Source organism: Neovison vison, chromosome X (genome assembly GCF_020171115.1).
Source record: "Neovison vison isolate M4711 chromosome X, ASM_NN_V1, whole genome shotgun sequence".
In the NCBI taxonomy this organism is placed as follows: Eukaryota; Metazoa; Chordata; class Mammalia; order Carnivora; family Mustelidae; genus Neogale; species Neogale vison.
This window is the reverse complement of record NC_058105.1, coordinates 41,778,699-41,802,717: the sequence shown is the minus strand read 5'-3', so window position 1 is coordinate 41,802,717 and position 24,019 is coordinate 41,778,699. Positions and strand designations below refer to the sequence as shown.

The 24,019-nt window shown below is 36.2% G+C and overlaps 1 protein-coding gene across 2 annotated transcripts in view; it reads left to right on the top strand.

Moving 5' to 3' along the window:
• The window catches only part of IL1RAPL2 (interleukin 1 receptor accessory protein like 2), a 1,343,934-nt gene that overhangs the window by 1,296,396 nt on the left and 23,519 nt on the right, over positions 1–24,019 (top strand). For both annotated transcript variants that reach the window (XM_044234598.1, XM_044234599.1), the window contains 2 exons: positions 173–302; positions 16,986–17,131. In XM_044234598.1, coding sequence (XP_044090533.1) covers positions 173–302; positions 16,986–17,131 — 276 coding nt within the window. The remainder of the gene's footprint in view (positions 1–172; positions 303–16,985; positions 17,132–24,019) is intronic.

Below are 24,019 nucleotides of genomic sequence, written 5' to 3'. Positions count from 1 at the left end.
CCCAGAAGCTCTTGTGACTAATTTTTTTCTTATATTCAGTGATAAGATGATTGGAAGAAAAGTTGAAAATTAGTCACTTCTGAGCTTTCCTTTGGATGTTAAATAGTCTTTTTCTGTCTCCCAGTGATAACCAGGAGCCATTTATTCAGTTCCTTTTCTCTGTCATCCTCAGGTAAACCTCTGAACATCCCTTGCAAAGCATTCTTTGGATTCAGTGGAGAGTCCGGACCAATGATCTACTGGATGAAAGGGGAGAAGTTTATTGAAGAATTAGCAGGTCACATTAGAGAAGGTGAAATAAGGTACAGAACTTGAATTGGTTATTTTTCTTTGCTCTCTTTGGAGTTAAGCAACGCAACATCCTAGAAGATCTTCTGCCTGGGATTTTAATTGCAACTCCAAATCATCCCATTTTCTAAAAGCTGATCTGGTGGAAATAGGGAGGCTGACTTCCCTAAGAAATGCAAATGTGTAAGCTCCTTATAAGGAAGTATTCTCAGGTTCTAAAACTATACCATGGATTGTAATGATCCCCTCAAACCTGCTTAAGCAAATTCCTTTGAGTTTCCAAAGCTTAGGCCACTGTTACTCCATCCAGCCATAACAAATATCTGTACTTTTTAGGTGACTCCTCAGACGACTGGGCAAATGCTTATTTACTCCCTAGAACAGACAGCTTCCATATGTCATAGGTGTAAAGCTATAGTGACAGTAGTAAGCTATTACTTGCCAAAATAACTGCTGACTCTTGCTGAATAGTGTTTATTTTTCCCAGTGCTCATCCTGAAAGTGACTTTCAAATTAGCATCACCCAACATCTTTTCACTCTCTTGTTACAGATACCTCCCTGGTACATAGACATCTATTCTATTGGTTTTCTCATCCTACTTAATACAATGTAATTTTACAAATGAAGAATAGGTCATTTTTCCTACCTTAGACTGTGAGTACGAAATTCCTACTATTATTTTTCTCACTCAGACTATGGGGTTGCCCTTTGATTTCGGATGTGGTGATATATAGTGTACATTTTTCATTCCAGTAAGAGTTAGGACCCTTCTCCCTCCACCCCCCATTAAGAATCTTGTAGTGAAATCCAATCCAATATTTCAGTGCAACTAATGCTATAATGCACTCTTTCACTTTTTTATTAAATGCATAGCAGTGCAAAAGAAACAAGTTCACTTTATATTATTTTCTATGATTAAATATAATTTATTCTAACTACTGTGACAGTTTCTCTTCACGTGTCCACCCAGTAACTCCAACTCAGAGGATCATAATTTTGAGGATCCATGAACTGTCTTGAGAGCCTATGCAAAATATTGACTATATGAGCTCATTTCTAGGAAAAAGTACATGAAAGGTACTTGAATTAGTCATTTGTCATTGGGGAAATGCAAATAATAACTGTGATAACACTTTATACTCACTAGGCTGGTTATAATCAGAAAGATTATAACTAGTGTAGGCTTGAATGTGGAGAAATTAAAATACTCAAACGCTGCTGGTAGGAGCGTAAAATGGTGGAGCCACTTTGGATAAGAGTCTGACAGTTCCTCAAATCATTAAGTGTACAGTTATCAACAATTCTCCTAGGTATATAACCAAGAAAAATCAAAACATACATGCACACAAAAACTTGTACACAAGTGTTCATTGAAGCATTATTCATAATAGACAAAATGTAGAAATAACCTAAATGACTATCAACTGATGAATGGATAAATAAAATATGGTATATTCATACAATGAAATATTCAGTCATAAAAAAGAAGGAATAAAGTACTGATATACACTACAACATGGATGAACCTTGAAAACATACTCAGTGAATTAAGCCGGTAGGGGAAAAATACCCTACATATTATATGCTTTCATTTATATGAAATGTCTAGAATAGGTAAATCTATAAAGACAGAACGTAGATTAGTGGTTGCTTAGGGCTGTAGGGATGGAGGAATATGGGTAAATACTTACAGTTTACGGGTGATTTTTGTGGGGGGTGAGGTGGAAATAATATAACATAAATGCACTGTTTTAAGTGTAAAATTTAGTGACATTTAGTTCATTCACAATGTTGTGCAACCACAACCTCTGTAATTCCAGAATATTTTCATCACCCCAAAATCCTGTATCCATTAAATAGTCTGAATCTTCATTTTGAAGTGATAAAAATGTTACAGAACTGACTGAGGCAATTGTTGCACATATCTGAGAATACACTAAAAATTGTAAAGTGAATTGGACATTTTAAGTGGATGAATTACATGGTATGTAAATTATATCTTAAAACCATTCAAAAAAACTTCCAGTCAATTGCCTGGTTCACAACAGATGTTCAGAAAAATAAACAATATACTATTTATAAATAAATCTTGGCTCTTAATTCCCATTTAAAGTTTTTTTTTTTAATTTTTAAATTGTTTTATTATGTTACATTGGTCACCATATGGTACATCATTAGTTTTTGATGTAGTCACATTTAAAGTTTAAGTTTCCTAATTTCTAACAGTTTATTAGCAAATATAATTCAAGTTTTAAGATTTATGAAATTATGCAACTGAGTTTCTTTTAAATTATTTTAGAAGATACATATTTAGGATTATTCTCAATGTATTTTCCTATAAAAGACTTTACGGATTACTCTTCATTTTTTCAAAAAAGAAACTGATCCCCAAAGGAAAAGTGGTAGGTACACAGCAAAATTTCCACTACCAAAAAGCTCAGAACTATGTTTAATGATAAAGGGTAGTAGTCACATGAACCTAAGATAATTATCTCTTTTGTGTATGACTGGACTATTCTAAATAAACAGATTTAATGGGAATATAATTGACATACAGTAAACAGCACAGAATTTAAAGCATACAATCTGTAAGGGTTGATATGTGTATACACCTATGAAACTATCACTATGATCAAAATAATGAACATAGAGGTTGCCCACAAGTTTCTCTTTTGTAATCCCTCCCTCCTGCCCTACTTCTGCAACACTGATCCTGTCACTCTAAATCTGTTTGCATTCCCTAGAATTGTATATAAATATAATAATGCAGTATGTGCTTTTTTTAGTCTGGATTATTTCAGTTAACACAATTATTTTGAGATTCATCCATCTTGTTAAATGTAGCAATAGCTCATTCTTTTTATTGCTAAGTAGTATTCCATTATATGGATATAAACAGTCTGGTCACTTGTCGAAGGCTATTTGGGTTGTTTGCAGTTTAGGTGCTATGCCAGATAAAGCTGCTATGAACATTCAATTATGCATCTTTGCGTGCCCATATATTTCCTTCTTGAGTAAATACCAAGACTTGGAGTGACTGAATTATAGTAAGTGTAGATTTAACTTTATTAGTTCATTGTTTAGCTCTTTTTTAAAAATAAATTTTAGAATAACTTTAGATTTACAGAAAAATTGTGAAGATAAGGTCTTGGTTTGCTTGGACTGTTATAACAAAAATTCCACAGACTAAGTGGCTTAAACAACAAATATTTATTTCGTATGGTCCTTGAGACTGGAAATTCCAAGACCAAGGTGCCAGCAGATTTAGTGCTTGATGCGGGCCTACTTCCTCATTCATAGATGGTCATCTTGCTATACCTTCACATGTCCTCACATGATGGAAAAGGTGAGAAAGCTCTCCAGAGTTTCTTTTGTAAGGGCACTAATCCCATTCATTAGGGCTCCTCTCTCGTGAACTAATCACCTCCCCAAAAGCCCCACCTTTCAATGCCATCACACTGAAAGTTAAAATTTCAATATATGAATATTTGTTTGGGGAAGAGCTACAAATATTGAATCCACAGCAGATAGTATAGAGAGTTCCTACATATCCCATACTGAGTTTTCCCTGTTATTTTTCTTCAGTTTTCCCAGATTCATTGTTTATGCACCACACTCAGTGTTCCATGCAATAAGTGCCCTCCTTCATACCCACCACCAGGCTCACCTATCCCCCCATGCCCCTCCCCTCTAAAACCCCCAGTTTGTTTCTCAGAGTCCACAGTCTCTCATGGTTGGTTTCCCCCTCTGATTTCCCCATTCACTTTTGCTTTCCTTCTACTAATGTCCTCCGTGTTATTCCTTCTGCTCCAAAAGTAACTGAAATCATATGATAAGTGACTTTCTCTGCTTGACTTATTTCACTCTTATTAATACCTTAAGTTACTATGGTACATTTATTGCAATTAGTGAACCAAAATTGATACGTTATCATTAACTGAAGTCCATATTTTATTCAAATTTCATTAGCTTTTTCCTACTGTTTTTTTTTTCCTCTAGGATTATTTAACTTTTCAAGAATCTGCCAAACTATATTCCAAAGTGGTTATACCATTTTATAAAAGAAAAGCCAGGCACTACAGCCAGTCTCTAGCAGCAAATGGTTAGAATAGTGAGAGACAAACCATACATATATGAAACTGTTCAGTAGTCTAAACTACTTTATTAGGTACAAATGAACCAACATTTAGTACCATAGTAAGTCAACATTTCAGGACTTGCAAAATTTCATTGTTGATTTAATTTTGTTACATCCTCTTTCTCCACTCTCCCCAACCCTCCCCACAGAAAAAGATACATACCTATATTTTCAGTGGAGGAAAATAACATGGAACTTGTTTAGAAAATTTTATAAAAACCCTTCTAGTTAACTAGAGATATCCTCAGAGAAGTGTAAACAAAGAGGCAGGGATTCCTAGCCAAGATAAACACATAGTCAGCCATTTTGTAATATTAATTGTATGATCTTGATCTATTTGAGAGATTGTGTGGGTGCAGGAATTCCTTCAGGATATAGCCATTTATGCTAACATAGGAGTTACTTACTAGATTCTGTCTTCTAGCCTTCAAAGCCAATGTCTTCAAAAGAAAATATATAGGATTTTTACACAGCATGGCAGATTGGAACAAATCTGGTAGTTTCATTTTAAAAAATGCTAATCATATCACTAGTTCAACCAAGAGAAGATCTGCATTCTTTCATAGCCCACACATTTTCCCTAAAGAGAACAGTTCTTATGGTAGAATGCTGAAGATGTTAAGTTGAGGATTCCTCTGAAAAGGATTTTTCTGGAAAAAAAAAATTTCCTTCTGGATGCATGGCTCTCCCTCAGGGTATTGCATTTGCTTCATATTTTAATTGAATAGTGAATCTTATGTTGTGCATGCATGTCAGGAAGTGCACTGCCACATAGATCTAAGAAATGGAGATGTAAATAAATTGCTCCCAAGCAGGTGACTTGTGGAGAACCTGCCACAGACGCACTGTATCTGGCAGGAGGATGGGCCACACTGCTTATGTTCTCAGTTTCCTGGGCAGTGGCTTGATCTTAGAAATACATGTTGCAACTTTTTTTCCTCTTACTATTGCCCCTGAAGAATAGAGAACTTCCGGGGAGGGGAGAACCTACCCAGGGAAAAAGCTTGGAGATTTACCAAAGGCTTAACGAAATTATGCCACTCAGACTACAGTAAATGCAATTTCTGTACAAAGCAGCCCTCCTGCAGCTTGCTTGAGTAGCATATTTGATCAAATCCTGAGGAGGGTTTTGGAATTATCATTTGTTTGCTCTCTGGGTTACTTCCCCCCACCCCCCGGAGTACTTTGACCACAGTGGCTTCTTCCATCTCCTGACTTGCAACCTATTGTCAAAGCACTCAGAGTCCACTCTGAGCATACCAATTCTCCTTTATCGCCCTTTAGCAGATATCAGCATAGCCCCTCCCCCCACCCCACCCAGTTCTCTGATGTTGCCAAGAGACTGAACCTGAAGGAAATCTGAATCCAAATGTAGTATTTATTCGCAACTGCCACCCTATCCCATACAACTGCATCCCAGATTTTCCAATGACCCCAGAAGATGTCATGTGTAGGGATATTAAAGGAAATTGGTATATGTAGTTGCATAAGCTGCAATTGTGCAAGTTTAGGGTTTTTTTTTCTTTTCCCTACCTGTTTAAAGTCAATACAACAAGCTGCTCTCTATAGGCTCTACCATGTCTATTCAGAGAAGTCAAATAATCATTGGGAAGAGACCCACTGGAAATCATCATTCAGGAAGAACATCCTAATTTCTATCCCTCTGTTAAAGGTTAATGGGAAAAGTTTGCAAAGTGGCATAAGAGAGTTCATGAAAAGGAGTAGTAGTCGTTGGGTGTGAGGATTCTCAAAAGGGCAATCCAGTTCCATGTCTTTACAGAACTTCCTTCTAATTAATATTACCAGAGTCTTGAGAATTAAAAAAATAATAATAATTTGCTAGTGAGGTTTGTATTCCACATTGCTAATAAAAATGTCAGAGAAATTGAACTCATCCCATTAAACAGCAACAATAAAAATAGTTTCTAAGCTTGCCTGAAGGATTATTAATTGCATCTGATCGTAAAAGGAGACTGCATGAATTTCAACGCAATTGCTTTGCCTGACTGAAGAGTAATTTTTTATTATAAATGTCACTTTAAAATCTTTCTATTAACATCTGATGTTTTTCCCCCCTTAGGCAATACCACAAAATGTTTACCAAATGTTGATAATTCTTGAGCTGAAAAACATATTCAATTTATCTTGAGGTTTTTCAAACAAGCTTCATAAAATGCAAATCATTTTATTTACTTTCAATTCCTGAAGGGATTGTCCATACAAGTTGTGTATGGACTTTGGTTTCAGTCTTACTTCCACCACTTTCTAGCCTTCTGTTTCCATCTCTTTACCTTAACATGCTTTCCTTGAATAAGTAAAATGCTCTTAACAAAGAAGGAAATGTGGTACAGGTATGAAAAGATGTTATTATTGAAATAAAGTGAGCCTATATTAAGGACTCCAAGTAACCTTTCAATAACTAATCAATTAAAAAATACAGAGCTGTGAGTATGTAGTTTGTCCCCCAAGTATAAACTACTCAAGTCCTAGGCAGCCCAAGGCAAATGATATGCTCTGTTTTGGCAACTTTCCACCATAATTTTTCAGTGCCTTGAAACACCCCATCTACTCTGGCCATCCTCAGATTGAGCTAATACACACAGACACACACACACACACACACACAAACACACACAAACACACACATCATCTCTTCTTTCCTCCATTCTCAGCTCATCTCATTGGAAGAAGGAACACTGATCAATCAATTTGCCTTTGATTTAAGTAAGTTTCATATCTTATGACCTATATGTGAATATAGATTTTGTAAGTCATGAGTGGGCTTCAGTGGAAAAGTAAGCTTTATAAGCAGCATAGTTTTACCTAAGTCTTAATTGCCAGTTATCTGAAGGATGAATTTTGGAGGAGTGATGACTCTACTCTTCACATTCTAGTTCCATAGTGAATCTTAGGCTTGACCTATGCATAAAATATTTAAAGCCTACCTAACACATACTTGTGTCTCTTTTTTTTTACTGAGCAGACTCCAGACGTCCAATATCAAATACAAAATAAACTACTTTGGACAAGAATCTATAATTATCAAATAATAATGATAATAATGATAATAATAATAAATCCTCTTCATGCTTTTTAACTCCACACTAAAGTGCAAAAGCATTTTGGCATCCTTAATTACATTGGGATTTTCATGATAGCCATCTGAGATAAATAGTATCGGTCTATTTTACAGAATTAAAAAAATGGGTTTAGAGACTGAGCAAGAGCTGTCCTGGGGCATTTTGCTCACAGTTCCAGTGAAACTAGACTAAATTCATCAAAACATAAAACATATTGGTAATCCTCAGTTGCCCAGAATGGCTTGTTGTACTCCACATTTAGGATGTAGAGTCAAAACTTGCCTGGGACTCAAAGAGTGAAAATCAGTCTGGACTGAGAATAAGCAGCCCTCCTATCAATCAAGAGCAGACTGATAAAGCCAGCTGCAAAGTTAACAGAAACACTGTTTCTCCCAAGGTCATGCAGAAACTGTAAATGCCATAACAACTCCCACCTCCTTTGAGTGACTACTGCTTTCTTACTGGTGATGTCTCAGACCTACTTTGCTATTTTCATATATTACTGGGAATACCCTATTGCTAAGCCATCCTTGCCTCATGACAGTTTTCACCACCTAGTCAATCCTATCTTCTCTCAATCCAGCCTTAAAGATCCCAACCCATCCAGAATTTATCAGGGCTTCCCTAGACTCTACTCGGAATCTTTCAGTGGAAATCCAAACATTACAAAAGATGCTTTCTTCCTGCCTTCATTTGAGGAATGACCCACAGTTACTCTGAAGTGTCCCACCCTCAATGCATTCATTCAATAAATCTGATTTTGTCAGACTATAGGTTTGATCCTGGTCGCTAATAAGGCTTTAACAGGTACTTTAAAAATAAAAAATGACATTAAAGAAAGAATTTGTTTTAAAAACATACTCCTATTCTTGATATTCTCAATCATCATTCCTTGGCAATGATTACTCATACTCATAATAATAACAACCCAGAGACTGTGCAAGATACCCAGACATCACAAGAGGGTTCAATTTGGTTTAAGGGATGATTTAGGATGAAAAGTAATTGGGATTAGATACTTTATTTTATTTTATGTATTTTATTTTATTTTGGAAGAATCAAATCTCTTCACTTTATTTCATGCCAGATTTTTTAAAAATTTCTAGCTTTGTTGAGGTATAAATATAAAATTTGTGTGTTTTTAATTTATACAATATAATGTTTTGGTATATGTATACATTGTGAATCAAGCCAAACCATAATCAAGCTAATTAACTTATCTACCACCATAAATAGTTACATTTTTTTGTGCGTTTATGGTGAAAGCACTTGAGATTTACTCTCCCAGCACATCTCAAGTATACAGTACATTTATTACTAACTATAGTCATCATGCTGTACATTAGGTCTCTAGAATTTATTCCTTATATAACTGAATTACCAGCATTTACCTGTTTCTTCCTCCAGCTCCTGAAAACCATCATTTATTCTGTTGCTGAGTTTGGCATTTTTAGATTCCACATATAGGTGGTATCATATCATATAGTATATTTCATTTTCTGACTTATTTCACTTTGTATAATATTCTTCAGGCTCCCTTATGTTGTTGCAAATGGCAAGGTTTCCTTATTTTTTAAGACAGAATAATATTTTATTGTATATGTAAGCAACATTTTTTAAACCATTATTCCATTGATGGACACAGGTTGTTTCCATATCTTGGCTATTATATAATGCTTCAATGAACATGAGAGTGAAAATATCTGAGATTTTCCTTTGCATATATACCCAGAAGTGGAATTGCTGGGTCATATGGTAATTCTATTTTTATTTTTTGAGGAATATCTGGATTGTTGTCCATAGCAACAGACAGTATACAGGTTTCCCTTTTATCCATATCCTGGTTAGCAATTTTTACCTTTGTCTTTCTGATAATAACCATTCTAATAGGTGGAAGATGATATCTCATTGTGATTTTGATTTGCATTTCCCTGATGACAGTGAAGTTGAGCAACTTTCTATATACCCATTGGCCATTTATAGGTCTTCTTTGGAGAAATATTTATTCAGGTTCTTTGCCCACTTTTAATAAGGTTATTTGTTCTGTTTTGTTTTTATATTGAGTTCTAAGAGTTCCTTATATGTTTTGGATTTTAATCCCTTATCAGATACATAGTTTGCAAATATTTTCTCTTATTCCTTAAGTTACCTTTCCTCTCTTTTTTTTTTCTTTATTTTTCTTTTTTCTTCCAGAGAAAGAGTGGCAGATGGGGGTAGGCCAGAAGGGGAAAGAAGGGAGGGATAGAGATCTTTAAGCAGGCTCCATGTAAGTGAGACCATATGGTATTTTAGCTTTTTAGTTTGGTGCATTTATGATTCTTTTTTGTTTCTTTTGCTTTTCTTGCCCATGCTTTTGGTATCATATATTGAAAAAATCATTGCCTAGACCAATGTCAGAAAATTTTCCCTACGTTTTCTTCTAGTAGTTTTATGGTTTCAGATTTTATGTTTGTATTTAATCCTTTTTGGATTGATTTTTGTATACAATATGAGATAAGGGTCCAGTTATATTCTTCTATATGTAGATATGAAGTTTTTCCAATACTACTTACTGAAGAGACCATCGTTTCCCCACTGTGTATCTTTGACATGATTTCTGAAGATCTGTTGACTATAGGTTATGGATTTATTTCTTGGTGCTCTATATGGTTTTGTCTGTATATCTATTTTTATACTAAATCATACTGTTTTGGTAACTGTAGCTTTATGATATAATTTTAAATAAGGAAGTGTGATCCCTCCAGCTTTGTTCTTACTGTTCAAGATTGTTTTAGCTATTTGGGGTCTTTCATGGTTCTGTATATCTTAAGGTACTTTTACTATTTCTATAAAAAATGCCATTAGGATTTTGATAAGGGTTACAACTGAATCTATAGATCACTCTGGATTGTTTATACATTTTAGCAATATTAATTCTTCCAGTATATAAACACAGGATGTCTTTCCATTTATCTGTGTTTTCTTTAATTTCTTTCATCAACATTTTATAGTTTTCACTATACACATTCATTCACCTCTTTGGTTAAGTTTATTCCTAAGTACTTTATTATTTTTGTTGCCAATGGATGGCATTATTTTCTTAATTTTCTTTTTGTGGCTGCTCTGGTTTTAATTGAGCATTTTGTGGGCTTTTATTTTCTCTTCTCTCTTAGCATATCAGTTGTACTCTTAAAAAATTTTAGTGGTAGGCCTACAGTTTGCAATATACAACTAATCTAAATCCACTTATAAATAATACTATACTTATTCACATGTAGTGCAAGTACCTTGTAACTGTCATTAATTTCACTTATCCATAAACTATGATCACCAAATACATCAATCGTATTGTTTTTCACATTTTAACTTCATTAAAAATTATTCACAAATATAATTGTGTTGTTTAAAGTGTACAAGTGATGATATGATATACATATATGTTGTAGAATGATTACCAGATCAAGAAAATTAACACATCCATCAACTCACACAGTTAACATAATTAACTCTTTTTTTTTAATGTGGTAAGAAAGTCTAAGATCTACTCTCAGCTACTTTCACATATGCAATACCATATTATTAAGTATAGTCCCCACCATGCTATATAATAGATCCTTAGAACTTGTTTTTCCTATAACAGTTATTATTGTTCTAAGCAAATTGTGACATGTTAGATAAATCATGAATAGAAGAAATAAAATACTTTATCTTCATTTATTTCTTCTTTAATACTTCTTTCATTATATAGATCCAAATTTCTGACCTATATCATTTTCAGTTTTTCTGAAGAACTTTTATTTGACAGAGAGAGAGATCACAAGTAGGCAGAGAGAGAGGAAGAAGCAGGCTCCCTGCTGAGCATAGAGCCTGATGTGGGGCTTGATCCCAGGACCCTGAGATCATGACCTGAGCCAAAGGCAGAGGCTTTAGCCCAGGTGCCCCTTTCTGAAGAACTTTTAATACTGCTTGCAAGACAGGTTTACTGGCAAAAGTTCCCTCAGTTTTTATTTGTCTGAGAAACTCTATTTCTCCTTCACATTTGATGAATAATTTAGATAGATACAGAATTTTATGTTGGTGTTTTGTTTTGTTTTCCAACACTTTTAATATTTCACTCTACTTGCTTGCATGGTTTCTAAAGATAAATCTGATATCTTTCTTATTCTTGTTCTTGTATAGGTACTTTTATTTCCTCTGGATCATTTCAAAATTTTCTCTTTGTTTTGATTCCCTGCCGTAAGAATATGATATATCAAGGTGTCCATTTTTAGTATTAATTCTTAGTATTCTCTGAGCTTCCTATAATCTGTTGTTTGCAGTCTTTCATTAACTTTGGAAAATTCTCAACTCTAATACTTTATATATTTTAATTATTCCTTTCTTCTCATTTTGGTATTTTAATTACATGTATCTTGCTCTTTTTGTAATTATCCTTTGGGAATTTCATATTTTATTCCATTTTTCGGAACTTTTCCTCTTTACATTTTAGTTTAAGAGATTTCTATCAATATATCTTCAAGATCACCAACTTTTTTATACCTCTGTCCAGTCTACTGATGAGCCCTTGAAAAGCACTCTCTATTTCTATTACTGTTACTGTGTTTTTATATCTAGCATTTTCTTTTGATTCTTTCTTAGAGTTTCCATCTCTCTGTTTACATTATCCATCTGCTGATATATTTTGTCCATTTTTCCCATTGGATTCCTTAACTTATTAAACATAGTTATTTTGCATTCCCAGTTTGATCATTCCAAAATATCTGCCATATCTGAATATGGTTCTGATGTGTGCTCTGTCCCTTCAGACTGTGTTCTTTGGGTTTTTTTTTTCTTTGTGTTTTTTTTTTTGGTGGGGGGGGCAGTGTTAGGCTTTTTTCTTTTTTTCACTTTTCAACTTTTTTTTGGTAGCTTTTTGTTGTTTTTGAAAACCACATATTATGTATCAGGTAAGAGGAACTGAGGTAAATGCTTTTAGTGTGAGATTTTATCTTTATGTTATTAGGCTGGGTTTAGTGTTTGCTATAGTTGTAGGTGTAAGAGGCTAAAATATCCTATCATGTACTCGTTTATGTCTCCACTGTTTTCTTTGTGTTTTCCTAGAGACTGCTTCTTTTTTTTAAGATTTTATTTATTTATTTGAGAGAGAGAGAGCATGAGAGTAGGGAGGTAAGGAGGAGAAGCAGACTCCCTGCCGAGCAGGGAGCTCGATGTGGGACTAGATCCTGGGACTCCAGGATCATGACCTGAGCCAAAGGCAGTTGCTCAACCAACTGAGCCACCCAGGCGCCCAAGACTGCTTCTTAAATAGGGTCTGAGCTTTGCAGTTCTTTCAACTGAAAGCCCTTGTTATCATACAGGAGCCTAATTGATGTGGTGGTAAGCATTCTGTAATCCTATGATAAAGTCTCAGTCTTTTAGTGAGCCTGTGCCTCTGAACTATGACCTTCACAACTGCTTCTCAGCTTTCTTCCTTTTTTTAAGTGATACAGGAAAGTTTGAGGGGGCTGGAGTTGGGTATTGTATTTCCTTTCCCTCAGGGAGGTTGGGTTTGGTAAAATCCAAGTAGTTTAGGCTCTGATAAAAGAGTTTCCTTTCAGTGCAGGTCTTTACTAAAGAAGAAGGGAGTGCTTTGGGATTATTTCAAGATAGTTGCTTTTTAAAATAATCCTGACAGAGCATAGGAAAGCTTTTCTGTGATCTTCACCCTAAGACCCTGGTAGGGCTCCTAGAATCAAACCTCCTGAAAATGTGGAGTACCCACAAAGATTGTATCTAATGGAGTTTTTAAACTCTCAGGTTAGTGTGTACTGGCCTTACAGTGACTTATTAGTTATAGTTTGTTTCTATCTGTACTGGCTCCTGCTCCTTGGTTTCTGCTCCCAATATAACGTGATTCTCAGTATTGGCCTGTCTCAAACTTTGGGGGCAGGAGTTTGCCCTGTGATGTCCACTCTTTGATGGATTTAAGAATTGTTATTTTTAATTTTCTTCAACTGTTTTTCTTATTGTAAGGATGAGAGTGACAACTTGCAAGCTTTTTTAGTACTAGTTTTTAAGAATAGGTCTTGACTAAATTAGTTTTTAAGAATAGGTCTTGACTAAATAAAACTTTTGAAGATAGTGATTTCCATCACCTGAACTTATTATATTCTTTTTTTTTCTGGTATTTCCTATTGCATATAATTTGCCTTCAGTGCTAATCCTTGGAATAAAATGCTTCTGAAGCTACTTCAAGTAGTATGTCCCAAAATATACCTCATGTAGTATATCCCAAGATCCTCTCATTTGTATCCTCTATTTCAAAACCAGCCTCTGTAGTGTCTTTCTTTCACATATTCTGCAAAAACCTGTTCCTATCTTCCATCCTAGAAAACATTTCCTTATTCTTTTTGTCTAGGCAGACTCTTCTCAAGTGTTTTCCAGATAATTTAGTCAAAATAGTTTCTCCTATCTTTGAAAGCTGTTGTAAGCATGACTGTACCACTCTTTACATCATTATGTCTATATTTTTTCAACTTTGTAGATCTTGTCTCTTGTTTAAATTTTAATGCTTACTGGGAACAGGGACCTGTTTTTGTTTTTAAGGGAATGAGAGCACGCACAAGTGAGAGCTGAGGAGGAAGGTCAAAAGGAGAGAGAGAAAGAGAGAGAGTGAATCTTAAGCAAGCTCTGCACCCATCATGGAGCCCAATGCAGGGCTCAATCTTATGACCCTGAGATCAAGACCTGAGCTGAAATAAAAAACCAGGCACTTAACTGACTGAGCCACCCAGGTACCCCAGGGACCTGGTCTTTTAATGTTTATATTTATCTTACACCACATGTCTAGGCCAGAGCAAAGCACTTCATCAGGAACTGACAAAGAATCATTGATAGATTGTTATATATCAATATTTGCTAGGAAATTATGATTGCTCTACTGAGTGATTTGTAGATATAAACATCAGCTGACTCTAACTCCCAAAAAGAAAGTCACTTCTACATATTCAAGAGCTGATAAGATACCTCATATATATTAATAGATGGACGACGGATCGTTTTTCAATTCCTCCCTCCAGATTCTTTCTGCAGCCTGTGAAGAGCTGTTTTTGGAAACTGCATTAGAAATGAAAAGGGAAAGTCTTGGTCTGGAAGGACAGGATCAACTTTCGGCCTCATGCCTGGCAGAGGCTGTGACTGCCCTAGACATGAAGCTTTAAATCAAACTTAATCTGTGGTGCTTAAGCAGCTTCTGGCACTAAAGGGGGTTCTTCCATAGCAGGTTCCATGAAACTAAAAGAATTGAGTGTAATGGGATTTACCCAAAGGAGGGAGAAAATAGAGAAAGTAAAATTTAATATAAACCATAAAGATGGCAAATTCCCATTTTTTTCCTTGGTTAGATATATGTTGAGAGAAGAAAACTACAACTTAGTCAAGGAAGAAAATAGTTAGAAAGACTACCAATATAATGGGTTAAGAAAATTCTTACATTTGTCTAAGTCAGTGATGGTACATAAGTGTAAAGGGCAGGAGACTTACTCAAGTTACAAATGCCAGTATTATCTACTCTCAGATATGTGTATCATTGGGAGGGTACAGAAACAGGGTTAATTTTAAAAGCATGTCTATTTGGAATATAATCTGGGCTTCAGATTTCAGTGTGGGAGACTTAGATTCTAAGAACTCTCCTCCACCAACCCAACTTTAAGCCTTCTTTCTCTCAAAGGGGAACCAGAAGAGATTAAGCCAACAAAATTTTAAATATCAATAAATATCAATGTAAATATTTTTAAGAGCCAAAATGTAAACAATTTTTTGATAATGAAATGTTAATGTCTAATAACATTCTTTTGTACATGTACAATGCTATTTACTTTTTAAATTGCTTTAACCCATTTTACCCTCCCAACAAAGTTGAGGAGGTTATTTTTCCCAACTTAAAGGTGAGTTAAATTAAGGCACCATTGACTTAATTACTTTGTAAGGATCCAGCTTAAACTTGTAAATTGGAGGCCTGTATTTAGAACCCAGTTTTCTCTAAGCATAGTTGTCTTCTCCAAACTTCTGCTAAATGCCCTTAAATCAGAGCGTTCTTTCTTGCTCATAACCAGGTGTCAAAAAGGATATGAGAATTAACTTCCCCAGAGCTCCAGTTTTCTATCTTACTAATACATGTATTTAAGAACCTCACTCCCGAGGTCCCTGGGTGGCTCAATCATTTATGCATCCAACTGGATTATGGGTCCTGGGGTGGAGCCCTGACTCAGGCTCCATGCTCAGCGGGGAGCTGCTTGGAGATCCTCTCTCTCCCTCACCCTTTGCCCCTACCCCTGCTCTCTCTCTCTCTCTCAAATAAAAGAAATCTTAAAAAAAAAGAAACAGCCCAGAACTTAATGGCATGATTGCTAGCACGTAGAATTGCAAGGGGTGCCTGGGTGGTTCATTCAGTTAAGAGTCTGCCTTGGGCCCAGTATGTGGATCTCAGGGTCCTGGGAACTGGTCCTGAATTGGGTTCCCTGCTCAGTGGGTAGGGCTAGTGTGCTCCCCCCCTTGCCCCTCCCCCAATCCCCCCACTCATGCTCTCTCTTGCTCTCTTTTTTTCTTAAATAAATAAATAATTATATATATATATTTAAAGAAGGAAACAGAAGAGTCAGCAGGGTACCCACTTTCACCTCATTCAAGAGGCAGCTGGTCATTGGTGACACTATCTCTCTGAAGAAATGGGAACCACACATAGGAAAGGTTCCTAGCAACTCAGCTCCTCTGTAAAGAACACCTATTCCTGGCCATTAAGACCCTTTGTAACTTCACTTGAGAAAACAAAAGCAGGACTATGAGAAAATGTCACATAGGGCAGGGTTTTCCATATGAGGAAAGGAGAAAGAAAAACAGGGAGCAGTGTCTGGAAAAGGCAAGGCCATGGCAGGGCACTAGCATCATTAGTAGGTTAGGGCACAGAACACATGCCTGCATTGGACAAACGCAAGAGGAAAGTGAACAGACCTCTCTCATGGATATTTGGGGATAGAAGGCTACTAAACATTTTCAGTTTACTTTTTACAAGATAACCATTTTCAAGTCTCATTTCTTTATCTTCTTATGCCCTGTTATCAAAACTCAAACTTCTAACACAAACACTATACCTATCGATTTTTTTCCCTTTATGGCATGGTGCAAAAATCTAATTTGTTTTCGTACGTTCAGCTTAGAACATGGAGCCCAATGTTTCCTCATTTTTGCCACATAAATCATGTTGGCTTCATTTGCCAAAGCCTACTGGCATGGTAATATTTCTTTTTGCTGAATGAATTCCTCAGTTGTTTCATTTTCCATCTGATCTTCACATAAGAGTCACTATTTGTGTTTTCTTATTGAAGGCTCCATACATTCCACCCAGTTAAGATTCTCCATGCCCACTGGAGACCTTGTGAACTACATAATCATTTATATTTTTGCATGGCTGCTCTCTCCCCAAGTTAAACCAGTTCAACCAAGAATACTGTCTTTATTTCAGGCTCCTCAAAGAGCATCTTGGAGAAAAAGAAGTGGAATTGACACTCATCTTTGATTCAGTGGTGGAAGCCGACCTGGCAAATTATACCTGCCATGTGGAAAACCGAAATGGACGGAAACATGCCAGTGTTCTGCTGCGTAAAAAGGGTATTTATTTTTATAAGTATTACTATGGTTTGTTTAGCTACCGAGTAACTATTGAAGTTAAGTATGCTTCCTGGCCTTATTTTATCATTAGGCATGAACTTCTATTAAACATTTTGTCTTTTTAAGGAAAGATATCTTTTTTGCTATTGATATTCTCATAAAATGCCTATAATCTTCTATCCATTAGGAAGTAGATAAAAAATGAAATAGTTATGTATTAAATTTAGTGAGATAAAATGTACCTTGGTTATAAGTTTATATAAAATTTGATAGGTATTAACATTTAACTTTTTCTCTGTACTTCACCATTTCATATTCTTTAAATGAGAAACTAGGGATTTTATTATTGGATAAGAAACAAAGTCACTTTTTTATTCCCTGGCTAAAATATAAATAAAAATAGTAAAGAAATATCACAATATTCTTGTAATTGTTATAATAAAGATTATAAACAATATTTCATGATATGATCTGGTGGTATTAAGAGGCCTCTGAGAGGTGCATATCCTTTAAAATATTTTGACACTTATGGAAATCTCTCTCTAAATTTGGTTCCAGGCAGGGTGGAAATTGTATAAACGAACAAGGAAAAGAAACTAAATTTACAGATAAAGGAGATAAAAGCAGATATAGGAACAATAATCCCAGCAGCTGGAGCTGCTTCTGAGATTGGCTCTTACCCTGCCACAACTCTTGATTACTGAAAAAAGCTAAATAGTTCTGTATTTGTGTATTTGGCAAAGGTTTTGTAAATGTAACAGAACAAATGTTCTCAATCAGTGTTCTTGTTGTCTAGGCTATAGAGCAATAGAACAGATTCAGTCAACAAGGTCACCAGTTGTACTTCTTAACCAAGATGGAGTTTCTATTTCCCAGCCAACCCTAATACTTGACCTAATACTTGACCAGCCATTCTAGGGAAAGCAGGAAAATGTAATTATTCTGAAAATAATGCTTTTATCTCTCTAGTACCATTTCTTACTCAGATGGATTTGATTCCATCTTAAAATAATGGATTTTTTAAATATAAAGGAATCTAATATGGAAAGTGAAATCCGGAGACTCTGGTTGAAGAGATCCTGGTTCCACCACTGATTCAACTACTTGGTTCAGCAGTACTAACTTGTCTGATAAAGCATCCTGAACCTCAATTTTCTTATCTGTAAAACATGGATAATAATATCTACCTTGTAGAGACATTTTGAGGCTCAAACGATAATGATGTAGTGTGAAATATGCCACACTCAGTGTTTGCTATTATGCAGAACTTGGATAACTTCTCCTGTGCACTAGGCAACCGCATAATCCACCTACATAAAGGGCAGACGGTAATCATGTCCAGATATCTTATAGCAAAGATCACTTTGTTCCTGCTCATTCCAGTCTTATTTTAGGCTCAGAGATCACCCAAGCCAAGGTCTGTAGTACCTCTGTATCTTCAACAACTTGGGCAATGTCTGACCACTAATAGGTACTTAGAACCCATCTGGTTACTGAATGTTATCTTTTATTATTGAAGATTATGTATAGCAAGTATTGTGCTAAGTACTAGGCAATAGAGTGATGAATAAGATAGACATCCTCAAGGCTGTGTGGGGCATGGGGCTTATAATCTTCAGAGTAGTGAGAGTGCAAAGAAAGACAAACGTTAAGCAAAAAATTGCCCAACAAATACATAGTGTTCCTGCTATGAGGAAAAATAATGGTGGTGGTGGGTTTTCTATCACTCAGTCTGCAGAGATAGGAATAGCCTTGAGTTTAAAAATAAATCTTAAAAATAAATTTCTCTTTAATAAATAAAGAAACCCCTAGCAACCCTTAAGATTTCTAATAATCTGACAGTAGAAACCAAAGCACAATGTATAACTGCTACTTCCTTCTGCAAGGAAACGTGTCTAAAGCAGGCATAACTGAGGATATTAATTCCCATCTTTCTCATCTCCAAATATCAGAGTGCTGCAGGGTTCAGGTCCCCTCCTCTCACTTACTCCCTAGATGATTTCATTCCATCTCCATCTCGTGAGCTTACTTACATATATGCTGACAACTCCCGAATTTATATCTGTAGCCTGCCTAATCTTCTTGCTAAACTCCAGAGTTATATTCTTAACTGCTTATTCAACAACTGTTCAAAAACTCCACTAGTAGACATATCTAGTAGGCATATCAATCTTCCCTTGTCCCAAATAAGAATTCTGATTTCTCCTTCCTGTAAACCTGGTCCTTCAGTTGCCTTCTCTATCTCCATCACCATCCTTCCAGTTGCTCAGGCCAAAATCCTGAGAGTCAGACTAGTCCTCCAGCAAATCCCATGGCTTTGTTTTCAAAATATGTCCAGATTCTGATGACTTTCCTCACCTTAATTCTTACCACCCTAGTCTGAACCATCAACATCAGTTGTTTGGCTCATGGCAGTGGCCTCCTAATGGTCTTCCCTCTTCTTCCTTGTCCCCTTATAGTCTATTCTCATAACAGTAGCCAGAATGATCCTTTTAATATGTAAGTCAGATCATATTCCTTTAATCAGAGCCCTCCAATTATAGACCCTCTCTTTTACACTCAGAATGAAATCCCAAATCTATGCCATGGCCTACAATGCATAACATAATCTATTGTGATATCTGATCTCATTTTCTACTACAATCTGCCTATCTGTCTTAAGTAGCACAAACACTAGCTTCCTTTCTATTTCTTGTGCTCACCAAGCACAGTCCTGGTTGATGGTCTTTGCCTTTGCTATTTCCAGGGCCTGGAACACTCTTCTCCCCATTGTTCTGATGATTCACTTACTCTTTTCATATAGGTCTCAGCTTAAATATTACCTACTTAATACCTTTCCCTGGCCACACTATATAAAGTAATACTACACAACACTCCCTTTGTTTTTGCTTTTTGTTTTGTTTTCTGTTATTTAGAATTTTGAAGTTGTAATACAGTTTTTTTTAAGATTTTATTTATTTATTTGACACAGAGAGGGAGATCACAAGTAGGCAGAGAGGCAGGCAGAGAGGGGGAGGCAGACTCTCTGCCAAGCAGGGAGCCCAATGTGGGGCTTGACCCCAGGACCTTGAGATCATGACTTGAGCTGAAGGCAGAAGCTTAACGACTGAGCCCCCCAGTCACCCCTGTAATACAGTTTAAATCAGTGTGCCAGGTCCATTTCATCTCCTTCACTGCAAGATCTGGGGGCAGGGACTGCTTCATTTTCTCAGCCTTCTCTTTGTGATAACCAAGATATCAAAATATCTGCACTTTCTCTGTTTAAAAATTTTTAACTTTACTGAGGTGAAATTGACAAAATTGTAAGATATTTAAAATAACAACATGGTGATTTGATACACATATACACTGTGAATGGGTATCCCTTGTTGAATTAATTAACACATCCATTACTGCACCTATATACTTTGTTCTTCTTCTCCTTTTAATTTATTTATTTATTTATTGGGTGGAAATATGTAAGTTCACCCTCTTAACAAATTTCAATTATACAATACTATGTTATCAACTACAGTCACCATTTTATACATTAGATCCTCAGATCTTATTCATTTTACAACTAAATTTTGTACCCTTTACCAGTTTCTCCCTATTTCCTCCCATATTCCCAGCCCCTGACAATCATTTTCTTACTCTCTTTTTCTATGACTTCAGGGGTTTTTTTTTTTAGACATAGATAAATACATAAGTGATAACATGCAGTATAATATTTACCTTTCTCTCTCTGGCTTACGTTACTTAACAGACACACATACACACACACACACACACATATTTTTTTTTAATATTATTTCACCTTGAAAAAAAAGAAAATCTTTTCATTTACTAAAACATGGATAAAACTGAAGGGAATTCTGTTAAGTAACGTAAGCCAGAGAGAGAAAGGTAAATATTATATGTATGCACACACATACACACACACACACACACACACATATATATATATGTGTTGTATTTTCTTGATCTAATCATTTATTGAACTATCCATCACTTTCTTTTTTTCTCTTGCTTGGCTTTATTTCTGTTTATTGTATTTATTATGTATTTGTTTTCTTCTTTTTTATTTATTTAAATCCAATTAGCCAAGATATAATACATCATTAGTTTCTGATGTAGTATTCAATGATTCATCAGTTGCTTATAACACCCAGTGCTAATCACATCATATGCCCTTCTTAATGCCCATCATGGAGATGTGTTGGGGGATGTGGTATTTTTTTGCTTATCTCTCCCGCCTCACTACAATATAAAATCCATGAGAACAGGGACTTTTCCCACCTTATTTACGCTATATCCTTAGGGCATAGAATATAGTAGGTGCTCAAAAATATTTGTTTGGTGAAAATCCTTCTTCTAGAGGGCCACAGCAATAGGCTGGAAATAGGTAATAGGGATTGGTAAAGACAGGATGTACCTGTGATTTTCTCTTGAACAATAAAACCTTTGGGGGGGAACATGGTATACCAGTGTGCACTTTCTGTTTTAAGTAGCAGTTAAATTTTTTGCTTTGCAAAAGGATGCAGTTCATCTTCCCTTATTCCATTTTCTTTAGGAGCGCTCAACAATATGGTAGAGTTCCAGAAAAGAGTGAGAAGCCTTATGGCTCTGCTCCAATGTTTTTAATCAGACTACACTCTGGCTTGTCTAGAAAAACTTCAGATATTTCCTTTGGAATTGAACCTTTCAAACTTTATCACAGCATAGCCTGGCCTCAGTGGCTGCATTGTTTCCACCTGGAATAAGAGTATGGCTTTTTTTTATGGAACAGTAACTTCCTGATGAGCTGTAAGTCAGACGTTGAAAATGCCGTAAGTGATAATTATGGAGAAGAAATATTTTTTTAAAGATTTTATTTATTTATCTGACACACACAGAGAGAGATCACAAGCAGTCAGAGAGGCTGGCAGAGAGAGGGAGGGATGCTGGCTCCCCGCTGAGCAGAGAGCGCCATGCAGGGCTCGATCCCAGGACCCTGAGATCTCAACCTGAGCGGAAGGCAGAGGCCCAACCCACTGAGCCACCCAGGCGCCCCGGAGAAGAAACATTTGATGAATCCTTTCATACAATGAAAAAGCCTTTGATAAGATGAAAACTCATGTCTAATATATCCAATTAACACGGTCAGGCTTTCTCAGAGCAAAACGACCCTTTCCAATGCATCTTTTACCTGCACCTACCACTTGCTCACTCCCTGATGAATTATTATCAACAATTACAACTAACATTTTAGTAAGAAGTCCATCCCATTTGTGTGTGTGTGAATGAGACTGAATTTAAGCTAAGGAAATTATGATAATTGTTTCTAATCTGCACATATTGCCTTTCCCACAAACAAATCTTATCACTGAATCTCTCTGTTCATTCCCAGTGCTACTGCCCCATGCTGAACCCCCAATCTGCACAGGAAATCCCCAGGTGGGATCTCCTAACCTGCTTGCCAACTTATGAGATAACTCAAAACATTCCCAGTCTTCCCTCTCTCTAGTCCCTTGGCTTCAGCTGCTACGTTGCCCATTCTATAATGTCCAATCCCCATTCAAAGTGAAGAGATAGTTGGGTTCATACTAAGAAGGTTAAAAAGAATTACACTTTTACTTTGAGTGCCTACAAAAAGTTACAATCCCACAAATTGCTATTCTGGATATAGCTATCTTTGTGATGTGTATATAAGACACGGTCCAAATAAAATGACTTTCACCTTCTCAGGAAATGTCCCTAGAAGAATAAATCCTGCTGAGATAGGAAATGGCAGTTGAAAAGAGAAGACAAAAGAGAAGCCAGGTGTCCTGTGGGTGATGGCAATTCTGCCCTCTGATTATAGGGTGCATGTTTCCCTTTTAATGTCTCTGCCTGGGCTGAATGAAAGAATACTGGTTGAGTGTCAGGACTAGGTACACAGTTTTCAACGTAAACAGCCATCATTAGGTAATATCTTTCAAAGACATTTTTATAAAATGGACCCCCAAACCACAAAGGTACTTTTCATACCATGATTTTCTTCCATAAATTTACTGCTGAAAAAAAGTTTCTGCTACTTGGGAGCACAAATTGTTCCTACTGCTGAAGTTTCTCATCTACCTAATAGCAACTCTACTCTGTAAATAGCATAGAAATTGCTGAAAAAATTCCCATTTGGTGACTTTGAAAGGAGTTGAATTCTATTCTGACCAGAAAGAGAGACAGACAGAAATATAGGAAAGAGTAAGAGCCAAAAATATTTACAACAGTAAATGAACATTTACAGCAGAAAAAAACATGTTGAATCAAGTCAATCAATGTCCTAATACCAAAGAGAAGTCAGTTTCTAGAGTAACAAAAAAGTCATTGCTCTGTCAATTTAACACTGGCTGTTAAGAATGCATAATTGAGGGGGGCTCCTGGGTGGCTCAGTGGGTTAAAGCCTCTGCCTTCGGCTCAGGTCATGATCCCAGGGTCCTGGGATCAAACCCCACATTGGGCTCTCTGCTCAGCAGGGAGCCTTGCTTTCCTCTCTCTCTCTCTGCCTGCCTCTCTGCCTACTTGTGATCTCTGTCTGTCAAATAAATAAATAAAATCTTTAAAAAAAATGCATAATTGATGTAAGATGATGAGAAAACAAGCAAAGATTTTGATATTGTAGCCCCACACAAGTCTCATAAACAAGCCTGCCTTTCCACCCATATACAGGTACACAGTGGCTCCTGGGGAGTTACATTCTATATAGAGGGCAGGAGGCAGAGCTAATGTGTGGTACGACATTTTTTACCTGAAACATTTTGGCTCAGTTTTCAAAATGACTACCTCTCACACCAGGCAGGACAGAGATAGAATCCAGTTTCCTATCCCTACTTGTTATGGGTCTGCTCATGATATTATTCATTAATATATTTTGTCCTTCACAGCAGCCCC